The 16,121-nt window shown below is 45.6% G+C and overlaps 1 protein-coding gene across 1 annotated transcript in view; it reads left to right on the top strand.

Annotated features, from left to right (window-relative positions):
* Positions 1-16,121, top strand: part of LOC138262090 (wnt inhibitory factor 1-like) — a 124,087-nt gene that overhangs the window by 87,152 nt on the left and 20,814 nt on the right. The window contains exon 3 of the mRNA XM_069211827.1: positions 2,364-2,468. Coding sequence (XP_069067928.1) covers positions 2,364-2,468 — 105 coding nt within the window. The remainder of the gene's footprint in view (positions 1-2,363; positions 2,469-16,121) is intronic.

Raw genomic sequence — 16,121 nt, 5'->3', positions numbered from 1 at the left:
TTCTAGGGAATTGATGGCAAAACCATCTTTACCATCACAAGGGGTTTGTCATTCTAGATACAACTATACTAAACATCCTGAGGCTGCTCCTATGTGATCCACTATTGCAGCCAGACTTAATAAGACTAATTTCCAGTATTACATTATGGGCAGAGCAGCTCTTTCAGGTAGTGCGAACACGCATGGGTATTTAGCACTCCCTGGGGCACAATTGCCCTGGTGCACACCCATACCTGCTGGGGCAGGTGGGACACTTTTGTTAAAGCCACCACAAAGGTGCAAGTGCACCAATACTGGCCCCCTCTATCAGCCTCAGTTCCTATATAAGATTACCTGTGTGCAAATGCGCACACCCTGGCAAGTGATGCCAGCTCCAGTACCTTTAATAGGAAAACCACCTGCGTGCAAGTATGCACACACAGGTGAGTGATACCAGTCTCCACTTACACCTGGCAACACCTGTGTGCAAGTATGCACACACTGGCAAGTTGTGCCAGTCCCATTTAAGCGTATGACGCCCTGGTACAGTTAGGCACCTAGAGGCAAGCAATGCTAAGTTCCCCATATACATGAACTCCCACATGCACATGGGCATGCAGAGGCCCCCTGGGCCTGACTCATTATATGATCAGTCAGCCCTCTACAAGGACGCTCCTATTGGCAGGCTGTGCCAGACGCAACATATATGAACTCCCCAATCATGTAAGTGTGCACCCACTGGCTTTGTGTGCCAGGCTCCATACCTCTGAAGGCCCCATGGCCTCTGAGCACACCCTGAGCCCTGCCATGGGGGGGCCCGCACTTGTTGGTTAGTGCAACCTCCCCTCCAAGGTAGGACATGAGCTTGCACTTCCACCCTGCCCATACAGGGGAACAGTGCCCATGGCCCACTGCCACTAGTAGAGGACTGGACGACCTTTATGGATGCAGCCAAACCCCCCTTCAGCTAGGGGACACCCACATGGGGGTGCTCCCCTGCTCGGACAAGGTACTCCTTTGTATAACCACCCTGCTCTACACCTACGACCAGCCCTGCTGTTGGGCCCTCCAGGGAATGCATAAGGCAGTTCAGGGCTGGCCCATGCATAGGGACAGACACCCTGCGTGCAGGTGCACTAACACCCCTGCAAGCTTATCCCAGAGGTCTAGGACATGATTAACCAGGAGTTCTAGGGGCTGGCACACACAGTGCATGTCCCCCTAGCATCCAGGCTGTACCCGCCCCAGGTATGTGGTATACTTGTTTCACAGGACCCTCCTGGGTACAGCACCTCAACCATGTCCCTACCCACCTCTCCCTATCATAGGTAGGGAGGCTTCTCCACTTTCTGACTGCCAGAGAGTGGGGAAGTGCCCAGAGTCCTAAAGTAATGCACAGAGCGTCAGCAAAGACTGAGAGAAAAATACTAAACGTTTTAGGACAATTCCCTCCCTTAGCAGAGCCATGTCCAATAGCCTACCCTAGGGATGACATATGTAATAAAATGGGGGTTTAAGGCTTGGCAAATGTTTTTAAATGCCAAGTAAAGATGGTACTAAAACTGCTCACACAGGCCTTGCAATGGCAGACCTGAGACATGGTTAAGGGGCCTACTTATGTAGGTGGCACAAAGAGTGCTGCTGGCCCACCTGTGTCATTTAATTTATAGGTCCTAGGCATATATAGTGCACCTTACTAGGGAATTATAGGTAAGCTAAATATGTCAAATGGGTAGGAGCCAATGTTACCATGTTTAGGGGAGAGAGCACTGGTCAGCAGTGGTAAGGTGTGCAGAGTCCTAAAACCAGCAAAAAATAGATCAGAGACATGAGGGAGAGAGGCAAACAGTTGGGGGAAGATCACCCTAAGGCTGTCAGGTCTAACAGCAATTATATGCAACTTAATTTTTTTCCTCTGCCTCAAAGTTTAATGCTGTAAGGCAAGGTTAACACGCATAAAGTAATGCATTAACTAAATGTACATGATACTGAATAGTCGAGCCCCAAGGAGGTCGACCTCACTACAATCACATCCTAGATTTTATTACCAGGAACCCGTATCCCGACTACTGCACTATGATCAAGATGCTTTTTTCATTAAAAAATTTCTCTGTAAAACGCTTTGCTGCATTAGATATGATTGAGCATGTCTGGCACTAATCTAAGTTGCTTTTTTACCCATGTGGCTACGAAAAGAAATAATTCATCAGTCAGCTATTTCAGCTATCAGTAAATAAATGTGCTGTACTCATTTCCACCAATGTAAATGCTCTGACTGCTAAAACAATAAAGCCTACATCTGTAACAGCTTACAGCTAATGATCTGATGACAAATACATGACAAGATCGCCCGGCAATTCTTAGCATGTGCCTCTGTTTTACAGTGAGCTGTGAAGGCGGCTGTCAGAATGGCGGGGAATGCATCTCTGTCAATGGCGTTGTGAAGTGCATTTGTGCCTCTGGCTGGACTGGATCAAGATGCCAAGAAGGTAAGTAAAACTGTTTACATTTCAATCGCACCTGCAGAAAGTCAAATGTTAGCCATTTCTGACAGTAAATACACACAGATGGTCCTCGTTTGCGCCCTTCATTCACTGGACCTGCACTATTTTGACAAAATTTGAGGCACACGCTCATTTAATGGACATAACTTACTTTCTTTTAAACTCCTCATTATAAATCGGTTAGACTTTGTTGCGGACATACAGGGTGAGCCCTAAATTAAATTACCCTCCGTTATCTCTATGCCAAAGTCCAGCCATTTTGGCCTTGATTTAAGAAAAGTGGCACTGCACCCAGAGCAGCGCCACTTTTCTTGTGCCACTTAGCGCCCCCCTAACACCACCATGTGTGCGCACACCAGGGCGGTGGTGGGGGAACTAGTGTCAAATTTTTTTACGCTAATTTGAAGCTTTGCAGGATTAGCGTAAAAAATGTTGCCGCTAATAGTGAGAAGTCAATTGAGATCCATTGTAATCAATGGTGTGCTTCCTTTTAACGCCTGCTTTGAGCAGGCATTAAAAGTGCAGAACAAATTACGCAAAGAAATCTCTTCGATTTCTTTGCATCATTTTTTCGGCCCCCCTTGCATACATTATTCCTGGTGTAGGCATAATGTAGAGTAAAGGGTTACAAAGTGCAGCAATGTATGCATTGCACCACTTTCTAAATATGGCTTGGCGATTTTGGCCTCTGGACACATTACCGTAAAATAAAATGACGTTAATGTGGTTTTTTCCACCAGGAGGTACCTGGTGATTTGTATAGCATTTTTTTTACAAATTAGATGACAGGCTGCTGGCCTTTCCTGCCTGCCCTGTGCTGACAATCCTGGTGAGTTGGAGCTGCAGAAGTCCAGGCAATGCATGTGCCTGTTTGGGGGAGAATTCTCTGCTCCTCTGGACTGCTGCAGGGGATGTGCAGCGGCCAGGCAGTGCTGTTACTCAAAGACCCTGCCATGCAGCATTAGTGTCAAGCCCTATGTCTCTGTTCCAGGAATTACTGGGTGTGAAGTTTTCAAACCCAATAATTCTCGGTCGGACACACTCAGAATCGCAACTAGTCCTGAAAAGCCTAATTTTTAATGAGGGCCTACGAACCATAATCTTGATTTGTTAAAGAAGAACGTTTACAAATAGAAAGCCCTGTTTGTGTAGAACACCTCTGCTTAAATCCCAAGCCTCACCCAAAACAGTCCAAGAAAAAAGGCCCTATCTACAAAGTGCTTTTCGGTTCACAAAGTTTGCGCCTTTCAAAGTTGTAGGCTTTGCAAATGTTAAAGCATAATTCACAATGCACAAAAGGAACTTTGTAAAGCGTAATAATCTTTCCTTCTTGCAAATGGCATTTTGTGGCTAAATACGAATTGTAGAGAAGTGACGTTGATCCCTCGATATAATTTTCTGCATGCCGACACTTGTTTTTAAAATTACCCCCCCCCCCCCTTGGGACACGGGCTGCTTTTAAAATGGTAAACTCAGAGATGTGGGGGTACCCACTTCCACCCTTGATTTTCTGCTGTTCGCAGGGGGTGCAAAATTCCGTTTCCCTCAAAAATAAAAATGAGGCACAAAAATTTGCAACCAGTTTCGAATGTGTATTTGCTATTGCAACTGGCAAGGATGCTTATTACATTGCAAAGTGAATGCCAGTTGCAAACCTGTCTGTGTGAAAAAAACACGGATAGGTTTTCACCCTGCCCCTTTACATTGAGCTCCTAAAATAAGAGTATGCTATTTGCAGGCATCAGACTAGTGCTTCATTTGAGCCGGTGGTTGCCAGTGGGTGGTACTGGCACTTATTCTTGAGGACCAGCTGGGGCGGCTCCTTCGCTATGGCGAAGGAGTGTAGCCCCACTGGCTGAGCCAGAAGCAGGAAAATAAAACAATTGTTTTCTATTGTTTTATTTTTCAGCTTCTGGCACAGCAGTGCAGGGAGGGGTGAACTGGGCCACGGAATTGGAGGAGTATGAGGGGAGAGTGCACTGTGTGCGCATGTGTATTTGTCCGGCCTTCTGAGGTGTGCCAAACACACATGTGCACTTAGGTTTCTCCAGGCCAGCTATTTACTCAGCCGGGGTGGAGAAACTGCACAGAGCTCAGGCTTGTTTCTGAGCAGCAGTCACTGCCATTCAGACCAATCCTGACACTGCTTACATGCTATGTTTCGCATCTAAGTGGTGGCAGAATTGCTGGGGAGCCTGTGCCGGTGTCCCAACGAATGCTGGGGCACCACATCGCCGAAAGTGTCCCTGAAGGTTTAAGTTTAATTTCTTTTCTTTTCTTTTTTTATTTTCTCCCCTTGTGTCTGCCCTTCCACTCCTTCCCTTGTGATTTGCGGTGGCCGCCGATGGGGACAGCATTTTTTTTTCTGCATCAGATATTTACCAAGTGCAGGAGATGGAAAAACATAGTGATCGGAAGGACAGGTTAGGAGAAAGACAGCACAACCGTCACAAAGGGAGCTCTGGGGATCCTGCAAGAGAGAGAAAACAGGGTAGGCAGTGGCGGCCACCACATATGTCAAAGGGGGGGGGGGCAGGGTCGACCACAGGGATGAAAAAAAAGAAAACTCACTTACCGGTTCTCCCTGTTGTTGCCACCTCCTGCCGCATCATGCTGCCACGCTCGTCCCATCTCTTTGTCCGGTGGCCCAGCATTCACAGGGACACCAGCACAGGCTCCCCAGCAATATTGGTGCTGCTCTTATGCTAATCATAGCATGAAAGCAGCATCAGGATTAGTATGAGAGGCTCGGACTGCTGCTCAGACTCATGCCTGCGGCCTGTGCTGTTCCTCCAACCCGGCTGTGCATACAGCCGGGTTGGAGAAACCTAAGTGCGCATGTGTGTTTGGCCGGATCCAGACGGGTGGCCAAACACACGTGTGCACTTAGTGCACTCTCCCCTCCTCCCCCATCCCACCTGCCATGGCCCAGCCCCACCCCTCCCTGTATACGCTGCTGGCTGAGCAAAAAGAAGAAAAATGATGAAAAATAAAACGATTACAAGCTATCGTTTTATTTTTTATCTGTTGGCTCAGCCAGGGGGGCAACAACGCCCCTCTGCCACTGCGGAGAAGCTGCCCCGGGGGCAAAAGTGTCTAGTAGTTGATAAAAGACTAGCAGCCTTGTTGTGCTGCAAGTAGAGGAATAATTGCACCAGGTTTCTGAGCAAAGCTTCGGCCTGGCACTCCTACTTTCATAAATTAAGCACTGCGTCAGCCTAATGATTTTCAATTTTTGGTGTAACGATATGTTGTAGATATAAATGTACATTTATTCCTTTGCTACTTGAGCTCTAAGACCACTGTGGAATGCAAGTGGCTGCCTCAAGATGCAGCGCAGCATTACAAAGAAAATACTTCCATAATCCCAAGTACAGCAATGCCCCAAGCATTTCTTCATTATGGGCTTAGATGGAGAATTTCAGGAAGCAGCTGCTGAAGCAACTAAACACGACATAACCCCTTCTTTGTCGTAGTAGGCCTGGTATTCAGAAAAAAACTGGTCAGCTTAATTCATAAGGCTTAAAACAAATTCCTCTCCTGTCCTCCATCCAACTTTCCTGGAGTGCTCCCAAAGTACCCCCGTGTTTTCTCCCAAAGGAGTTCGGAATCTCAGAGCAGTTAGTGGAAACGACTTCTATTCTTTAAGTCCCTCTCCTCGAAGTTTAGATTGTGGATCTTTCTGTGGAAATACTCAGATTTTAGAGGGGCACCTGATAACATCTCATAGTGCTGTGCAATGGCACATGCATAGAAGTTGAGACTCACCTTCTGTTATGCTGTACCCACATTATCTTTATTTAGGGTCCCAAATTAAATACGTTCAAGTTGAGAACTGCAAAGGAATCATTATATCTTTCACAAAGGGCAGTGTTCATAATATACAGTACTCAGCGTACATTTTATATGGAGTTGATTTAGGGAAAGTTACCTTCTGTTTAGCTCTAAAACCTCCACATTTAAGTTTTTTTGAATGTGAAATTAGAAAATGATTATTTTTACTGTATAATGCTAACTTCTTTTTTTAACTGTTATGACTGTCATTTTTTTTTGCGATTCATGTGGTTTTGAGATTTTTTTATTGCTACTGATTGGGCAACGCTCAGCAGAGAAGAAATTAAGTTTAACAGATTTCAGTTGATATCTGAGTAGCTCACAAAATACCAAGGGGCATATTTATAAGACTCTAACGCTACCTTGCGCCAAATTAGCATAATTTCTTTACGCTAACGTGGCCTAACGCACCCAAAATCCTAGCACCATATTTACAAAGTGGCCCAATGCATGCATTGCACCACTTTGTAATCCTTTGTGCTGTATTATGCCTGCACCAGGCATAATGTATGCAAAGGGGACATTCCCCCGTTAGGGTGGCCGAAAAAATGGCGCAAGGAAATCTAGACGATTTCCTTGCATCATTTTGTGCTGCACTTTTAACGGCTGATTAGAGCAGGCACTAAAAAGGGGCTTCCATTATGTAGAGTGGGACCCTATGTACTCTGCAGGAGTAGCACCCACATTGCAGAGTACATCAATAGCGTCATGAAAAATTATGCTACTGCCCCCTACCCTGAGCCACGGTGCGCCATGTTTTAAATACGGCACACACATGGTGGAGGCGGGGGGGCTAAGGGGTGAAGGGAAAGTGGTGCACCACCACTTTCCAAAAATCTGTCCCTAAGTGCGGTTATCTTTCTTCAAGTAGTTTATGATTGGCCTTGTGCCAGTGTCAACCAAGCTCTAGGCCCACACTGCAGTATTTTTCACTCAGCTGGCTCCTTTGAACTTCTTTGAATTACGCTACCTTTTTAGAAATGCAGGACGGTAATTTTGTGCCTTCCAGTAGGGAATATGATTCAGTTCATTTACTTCCTGCAGCAGTGGAGAAATTATTGTATCCACTCCTGGGCAGTTCCTTAAATTTTCATTTAATCACTTGGCGTTTTGCTTACAGATCACCCAGGTAATAAACTGCAGAGAACTTAGGCCTAAGTAGTCTTCTTCCGGCCAGTGGAAAGAGTAGTTCCACTGTGATATTTACAACTGCATTTCGTCCTGTTGTGAGTCTGAAGCAAGTCTAGATGCTATACAGGCAGTGTGAGGTGCCACATTTTTCTGACAATTGTGGCTTTTGGGGTATTTGGAATAAGGCAAATTTCAGGTTGCCTTATTGTAGGCTCTCACAAAGAAGCAAGGCAATGAATTATTTGAGGTAGGGTGAAGATAGCTTTGTTCAATGGGCTAGGGACTACAGTCCTTATTTAGTCCTGGGCTAGGACACCACCTCTGATTCCGCCCAGGCTTAATTTCTTTGACGACCGCACTATTAACCTTCAAAAGCCACTAGCAATAATTGACCTTAATTACAGTGGCGAGCAGCCTCTGGCAAGAACATTTCTGGGGCATAGCAGATATCAACAAGACAATAGACGCACTACCTTGAAAGCATCACAATTCTGATGTTCCTATTCTTTTTGGCAGTCCTGCAGGGCAATGAGGTAGAAATGACACTGGCAGAGACCTCCAAGCCTTGGTCATGGGACTATCAAGGCACCAAAATTATTTCTTAGATTACCATCCCTGTTGTGTACAAGCAGATCTGAAAAAGGGGAAATCCTGGAAATTCCTTCACTGGTACAGCACACATCTTTTAAACTAGTATTTGCAATGCAATAGGTCTCGCATATTTCAAACAAGTTAATTGTCATCTTTTGACAACAGTGCCATGAGCAAAAACAAAAAAAAACATGAGTGGATTCTGAGAAAAGACGACTTAACAAATTAAAATAAAGTTATCATAAAAAAAAAAATCTTTGCAATATTGTTTGTCTTCTGTTTACAGGGCACTGGAAGTTAAAACAAAATAGTGCCTCTATCACGTCAGGAGCAGTGGACGGGTGTTAGACTTGGCTTCCTTGGCGTGGTCTTCCCTAACTTTTAGCGTCTGCTTCCCAGGTTGTTGATGTGTGCTGGACTCTGTTTTTGCTGTTTTGGATACTCTGGGCACTTTACCACTGCTAACCAGTGCAGGTGCTCCTGTGTAAAAGGTATGTGTAATTGGCTTTTTCATGGTTGGCATATTTAATTTACTAGTAATTCCCTAGTAAAGTGCACTAGGGGTGCCCAGGGCCTGTAAATCAAATTCTACTAGTTGGCCTGCAGCACTGGGTGCGCCACCTAAATTAGTAGTCCTGTAAACATGAATCAGGCCTGCCACCGCAGTGTCTGTAGGTGCAGTTTTAAACTGCCAATTCGACTTGGCAAGTGTACTCGCTTGCCAGGCCTAAACTTTCCCTTTTTATGCATGTAAGGCACCCCTGAGAAAGGCCCTACGTAGCCCCATGGGCAGGGGGCCTTGTGTGTTAAAGGTGGGACATGTACTGATGTGTCCTAAATGTCCTAACAGTCAAATACTGCCAAATTCGGTTTTCACTGTGCAAGGTCTGTCTCTCTCATAGGGTAACATGGGGGCAGCCTTTAAATATTATTAAAATGTGAATTCCCTTTGAGAGCAGATAGAAATATGGAGTTTGGGGTCTCTGAATTCACAATTTAAAAATACATATTTTATTGAAGTTTGTTTCTAGATTGTTAGTTTGAAAATTCCACTTTTCTTGCTTAAACCATTCTGCGACTCTCTCTGACCCAGACAGGGAATCCACAAACAGTTTGACAGTTGGGCTGTTTGTGCATCTCCTCTAGCTAGTGACACAAAGGGTACTGGGGTGTAGCCTGCTTACCCTTATGAGCCATCAGTGCTAGAGTGGAGGGAGGAGAGGTCACTTACACCGGAAAGGGCTGTGTCTGCATTCACACAATACAGTCTGCAACCCCCTGGTGTGTGTCTGGGGCCTGGCCTGGGCAAGACAGGATTTTGTGAACAACAGAGACTTTTCCTTGAAGTTAGACAGCTTCAAAGGCAGAAAGGGGTATAAGAATTGGACCCAAAACCCCAGACTTTAGATTACTTCAAGGGTTCAAGAGGAACCTCTGCCCAGAGAAGACCTTAAGAGCTGAGGAGAAGTGCTGCCCTGGCTTGTGACTGTGCTTTGTGGGGCTGTCCTGAAGTTGCTTCTTCTGCCTGTGCAAGGGGACAGAGACTGGACTTTGCTGTGTATTCCTGCTTGAGAGGTATCTCCAAGGGCTTAGAGTAGAGCTTGCCTCCTGTTTCGAAGCCTCAGGGCCATCAATGGCTCCACCATCCATTTCTGAGTCAGGGCCCTTGGAAGTGAGTTTCTGGAGAAAACCTGTATAATGACGGCGGACGATGACGTGTGGCTTCGCTAAGGACGCCGCTGCACGGAAACCGCGACGCCACCTGCCCTGAAACTGTGGACTTCACAGAAATGCAATGACCCCAATGACTCCGCAGGCTTCGCGTTGCCGGAGCCGCTGACCCCACATGAATTAGCAGAGACCAGAGTGTCGTAAGTCTGACGTCCATGACACCCAACATCATCGCAGCACCTGCGGCCGTGTGACTTCATTGGGACCCTGTGAGGTCGCACGGCCGCATTGTGACTTCGCCAGACTTCATATCTGCTGGAACCAAGGGACCGACACATCGCAACCGACGCTGCCTCACCTCAACCGCTCTGCAGTAAGGACCCAACGCTGCTGCACAACGCCTCTGCTCCTCTGTCCTTTAGCACCGGAACTGACGCTGCATTGGATCCAGCGACTCCTAGCTCCCCGACTCCGTGCATTGGGCTGTTTTCTACTTGTTCTGCTAAGGTACTGTACCTGGGAGTCATATGACTCCGTAAACGGTGCCAGTGGTGTTGCATTGTAGGAAACGACTCCGTCACCACGCTGCTTAACATCAAATTGCAGCATTTGATACTCTAGGAACTATTTTTGTGTCTTTAAGTGCTAAGATCATATTTTTAATTGTGTATTGTGGAGTTTTATTGTATTTGGTCTTGTTTATTTAGATAAAATATTTACTATTTTTCTAAACCGTTGTTGTGTCATTTTGAAGTGGTTCACTGTATTACTGTGTGTGTAGGTATGAATACTTTAAGCATTGCTTCCGAGTTAAGCCTGCCTGCTCGTGCCAAGCTACCAATGGGGTGTGCAAGGGTTAACTGAGTGGGGTTCTCCTATGCTCTGACTAGAGTGAGGGCAGGGGGCAACCTGACTGCCATCCAAAGACCCCATTTCTAACAACGGGCATTAATTAAATTAAAATTAATTAGTGCTTGATCCCTGCTCTACACCGAGGAATGGAAATGATGCTAGACATGTCTTGACGAATTACGAGGCTGTAAAGAAGAGTGCCATGCAAGCCAACAAGCTCTTTACTGAACAAAATAGTGTCTAACATGTGAGATGCATGTGCAAGCGCATGCACTCGCAGGCTGGACCCTAAAAAGGGTTTCCCATTCCATACCAGTCCCTGAAACTTTTAGAGTTGGAGCAATGAATCTACTATCTGCTCTGAGCTTTTAGATCCTACTCGGCTTCACCACTGTAGCTAACTAAATTCTAGTGGTGTATAACTTCACCCTTTTGTGGATTGTAGGCTGATCACTGGTAGGGGAAGGGGGTCAGGATATTACTTCTTATTTGTAGAATATTGTGGTGGCTGGTGAATGATTAAAGTGTTGCATCCCAAAACCACCTTCCAGCACTTTAAGTCAGCCTAGCTTTCCAACTACACGGGCCAGACTTTCACCTCGCACACAAGCAGACATGCATGCACATACACACACAGCTGCAGGCATACACACACAGCTGCAGGCACACACACAAAAGATATTCACACATACATACATATGCACTACGCAGCACACAAACACACACTTGCACTCTTAAACACGATAACTTACCTGGACAGCCCCCAATTTCTGACTCCCATCTGTCAGCAGCAGCCAAAGGCAGATCCACTAGCTTCGACCCAATTAGAAGCTTGAATAAAGTTGGGGGTGCAGAGGTAGACCTTTTCCTCTATTCTAGCTTCTGATTGGGAAAGAAGGTATGTGATAGACAAGTCCTAAATCTCCATTATCTGACATGCTACACTGTGTGATGCAAGTGCAGCATGTCAGATATATATTGTGTATGTGTAAGGCCTGGGCTATAAGAGCTCCCGCCTGACACGTGCAATACATCTAGTGGAGCTCTCTTCTCCTCGCAAGGTAGTATTACAGCTTTTACATGCAAATAAATGATCTGTGGGATCCTTTGTTTTCATGTAAAATCTATAATATGCCAAGCAGTGGTGCAGAGGGAGGCAGTAGGTCGGCACCCTGGCACCCCCTAGGGGCAACTGCTGCTGGTAGTATATCTATTCAGATACCTCTTGCAATTGTGGGCGGAAGGTGTTGACAGTACTTTGGCATAAGAAGGCTGTAATCTCTGTTTACCCCAGTCTAAATTTGGCTACAGATTCTTGAGGATGAACACATTTACATGCTGCATGATGTTGGGAGGACTTCAGGAGAAAATTTCTAATGCATAATTATGGTCACAATCAACTTGAAAGTCAGATAATTTGTTCTTGCACACTAGACTCTATACTTTGTACTCATCCTTGGCCTTTTGTAAAGACAATGATGACTGTATAGAGATGGGGCAAACTTAGGCTGAGATTGGCAGGGTGCATACACAGCAGCCAAGGAGACTTTCATTGTTTTAGAGATGAAGGATCGCATTACGTTCATAATATCTTATTGACCATCTGGATGAATCAAGTTGCAGGAAGTTCTGAATGTTTTCTGTTACTAATTAGTTTATCATTTGAAATTAGTAGATTAAAATATCTCTGTTGTTCATTGAATGACTTTATATATTCTCTTATGATGTATATATTCCACACCTTTACATAGTCTCACTGTAAAATATGCCATAGTTATTACTGATTTCATCATGGTCATATTTTTTTTTTGCAATTTGTAGAATCTTTTGTTTTCAACTTTAATTTTTCTCAATTTGAGGGTGGCAAAGTTGTAAGGCTGTGTAGAATTCACATAATTTGCTTTTGCATAACTTAAAAAAATGAATGTACGAGTTGAAGAATTAATATATAACTATGCAACTTCATTATTTAGTTCTATATTTTAGCATGCAATACAGCCTCACACCATATATGAAGCAAAGACACTTTCTGGGCTAAAAACAGTACAAAAACACAGATGCCACTATAATGTAGCTGTGAACAGAAGAGTAGCTTAAGATGAAGAGTAGACAAGTGAAGATTCATCAATGGCCTTGCCACAGAAGCCCAGGAAGAAGCAAGCCATGGAAACCTGAAGTAGCTCTATGACATGACAAGGAAACTCTCCGCCAGATACAAACAAGCTAGAAAGACCTGTTCAAGACAATGCAGGAAAGACAATCATGATTAACGAAGGCCAACAACGAAGCTGGGTAGTGCACTTTGAAGAACTTCTGAACCAGCCTGTCCTGAAGTCGCCACTAGACATACAGCCAGCTTACAACGACTTGCAGATTGACTGCAGCAGACCAACCAAGAGAGAAATACAGCAAGCATGAAACACCTGATACATGGGAAGGTAGCAAGATCTGACAACATATCTGCTGAGGCACTGAAGGTAGGAATTAACCCCATGTTCGGAAGGATTTGGGAAGAGGAAAAGATGTCATCAGACTGGAAGGAGCAATAGCTCATTAAGATCCCCATGAAAGGTGTCCTGATTAACTACACAAACTACAGAGGAATAACTCTTCTATCAACCCCAGGAAAAGTGTTCAACAGAGTCACTCTGAACAGAATGAAGGAACAAGTTGATGCTCAGTTGTGAGCCAAGCAAGCTGGCTTCTGCAAGGATAAATCCTGCACAGGTCAGATTGTTACACTGCACATTATCATTGAGCAGTTGATGGAATGAAACTCCCCCGTCAACTTAATCGACTATGAGAAGGCATTTGACAATGTGGACAGAGAGACCCTTTGGAAAGTCCTCTGCCATTACGGTGTGGCAGATAAACTTGTAAGAATCATGAGGCGCTCCTACGAAGGAATGACCTGCAAGATAGTCCATGGAGGACAACTCACAGTAGCCTTCTAAGTGAGGACCAGAGTCCCCCAGTGCTGTTTGCTCTCACCTTTGTTCTTCCTGTTGGCCATAGAATGGATTACAATGTCATACAGACCAAGGAGAAGAAATGGGATCCAGTGGGCACCTTGGGCTCATCTTGATAACCTGGAGTTTGCAGACAACCTTACTTTACTCTCCCATACCATCTACAGATGCTAAAGAAGACTGACAACGTACCGGCCACATCAGCACCACTTGCCCTTAACATCCACAGGGGAAAAACCAAAATCTTGAAGGCTAACACAGCCAGCACAAACTGAACTGCAGGCAATGTACTGGAAGAGGTTGAGGCCTTCACCTACCTCGGTAGTGTCACAGAAATGCAGGGTGGCACAGAAGTCAACATCAAGGCAAGAATCAGAAAAGAAATGGCTGCCTTCATTCAGCTAAAGAAGATCTGGAGTTTCAAGGACCTAACACTATAAACAAAGATCAAGCTTTTTAACACCAACATAAAATCGATCCTTCTTTATTGAGCAGAAACTTGGAAGACGACCGTGATCATCACTAACAAAGTCCAGACCTTCATTAACACATGTCTGAGGAAACTCCTCCAGATTTGCTGGCCGAAAACCATCAGCAACAACAACCTATGGCAGCAGACATTCCAACTCCCTGGTCATGAAGAAATCATTAGAAAACACTGGGACTGGATAGGTCATACCCTCTGCAAGCCTATTACAAACACCACCAGGCAAGACCTGACCTCAAGCTCTCAAGAGAAAAGGAAAAGCGGAAGGCCAAGAAACCCCTAGCACCAAGACTTTGAGGCTGACTGCAAGCAGATGGGTTACATCTGTATTAATCTTGAAAGAAAAGACAGAGAGATGGCTGGAGAGTCGTGGATGAGGGCCTATACCACAGGAGGGATAGTAGGCATAAGCAAGTAAGTACAGTGGAATAGTTATGCAACATGGTAAAACGGCATAACTTCTGGAATTTTGAGTGACAAGAGTAACACAAAGTCATAGAAAGTATTCTATTTACACAAGCATTATTTAACTTTCTCCTGGACCTGGCAACCATTACATTAATAGCATTGCTTATGTAATATGAATGACATAGTTATGATGAGTAAGGGATAGATGTTAAAAGGACTAACAGTAATACCTGATATATTTCATATGATATATTTGATATTCCCTCAAGAAACATGCCGTGGAGATCTGGGACCAGCTCGACTCCACCACCACCGACATCGCATTCCTCTTGCATAGACAGCTAAACCCCACCTCTGCACCAGAACTCCCCAAGGTCATCCCCGATGGCTACAAGATCATCCACAAGGACCACGCCAACTGACTAGGAGGAGGCATCATCATTGTCCACAAGAACACCCTCTTACTCACAACCAGCACCCACGACCACGCACCCAAAATTGAACACCTCCACTTCCAGATCCAGACCAACCCGAACATCACCCCACGTGGCACCCTCATTCACAAACCCCCCGCCCCAGGACCACACCTCCCTTCAGCAAATCCATAGCCAACTTAATCGCACATCACGCCCTCGCCTTCACAGACTACATCCTCCTCACGACCTCAATTTTCACCTGGACAACCTCAGCGACCCCAATACCTCACCCCTATTGACGATTCTCACCAACATCAGACTCAAACAACTGGTCACTGCCCTGCTGCACTCTGGTGGACACACGCTCGACCCCCATCTTCCCCACCAGCAACGACATCTTTGTCAGTCACACCTCTGAACTCCTTTGGACCAACTACCACTGCATCCACTTTTCCTTCACCAACCACACCTACCACCACACGCCTGCAACCACCCGCACAGAAGCTGGAACAAGGGCACCGGTGATCAGCTTGCCATCACTCTCGGCAACACACCACCACCGACCTCCACAGATGCCAGCCCATCTGCACGCATCCTCCACCGATGGATTTCTAACTGTGCCAAAACCTTGCCCCCCCTAAGGAAACCCTCCAGCAAACAGACCACAGAGAAAGCCAGCTGGTTATCCCGTACCCTCCACGAGTCCAGACACACCTGCAGACAACTCAAAAGAAAATAGAGGTTTAGCAAGACCCCGGCAGACCATGCAGCACTCAAAACTGCCATCACATCACACCACCGCCTCATCAGAGCCTCGAAGAAAACCACCATACAAGAACGAATCCACACCAATGCACACAACAGCAAATAACTTTTCACTGTGATCAAAGAATTAATCAAACCTAGCAATGACACAATGGACATCCCCCGATCACAAGCCCTCTGGGACAAACTCGCCACCTTCTTCCACTTCAAGATCTCCAACATCTATGACAGCTTTACAAGACAGAATCCACCAGCCCCCACCCACCATTCTCACTGAAGAGGATACCCTACAGATCATGAGGACTACCCAATCCAGAGCCCCCTCAGAACTCCTGCCACCGCCTTCCCTGAAGACTGAAAACACGCAGAGATCAACCACCTGCTGAAGAAAACCTTCACAGACCTGTGGGACCTCAAGAACTACAGACTCATCTCTCTGCTCTCCTTCCCGGCCAAAGTCTTTGAAAAACCCTTCAATGCCCAACTCACCAAATTTATCAAGACCAACCACATC

This window comes from Pleurodeles waltl, chromosome 10, assembly GCF_031143425.1.
Source record: "Pleurodeles waltl isolate 20211129_DDA chromosome 10, aPleWal1.hap1.20221129, whole genome shotgun sequence".
NCBI lineage: Eukaryota > Metazoa > Chordata > Amphibia > Caudata > Salamandridae > Pleurodeles > Pleurodeles waltl.
The sequence above is the reverse complement of the archived record's forward strand: the minus strand, read 5'-3'. Positions and strand labels throughout refer to the sequence as shown.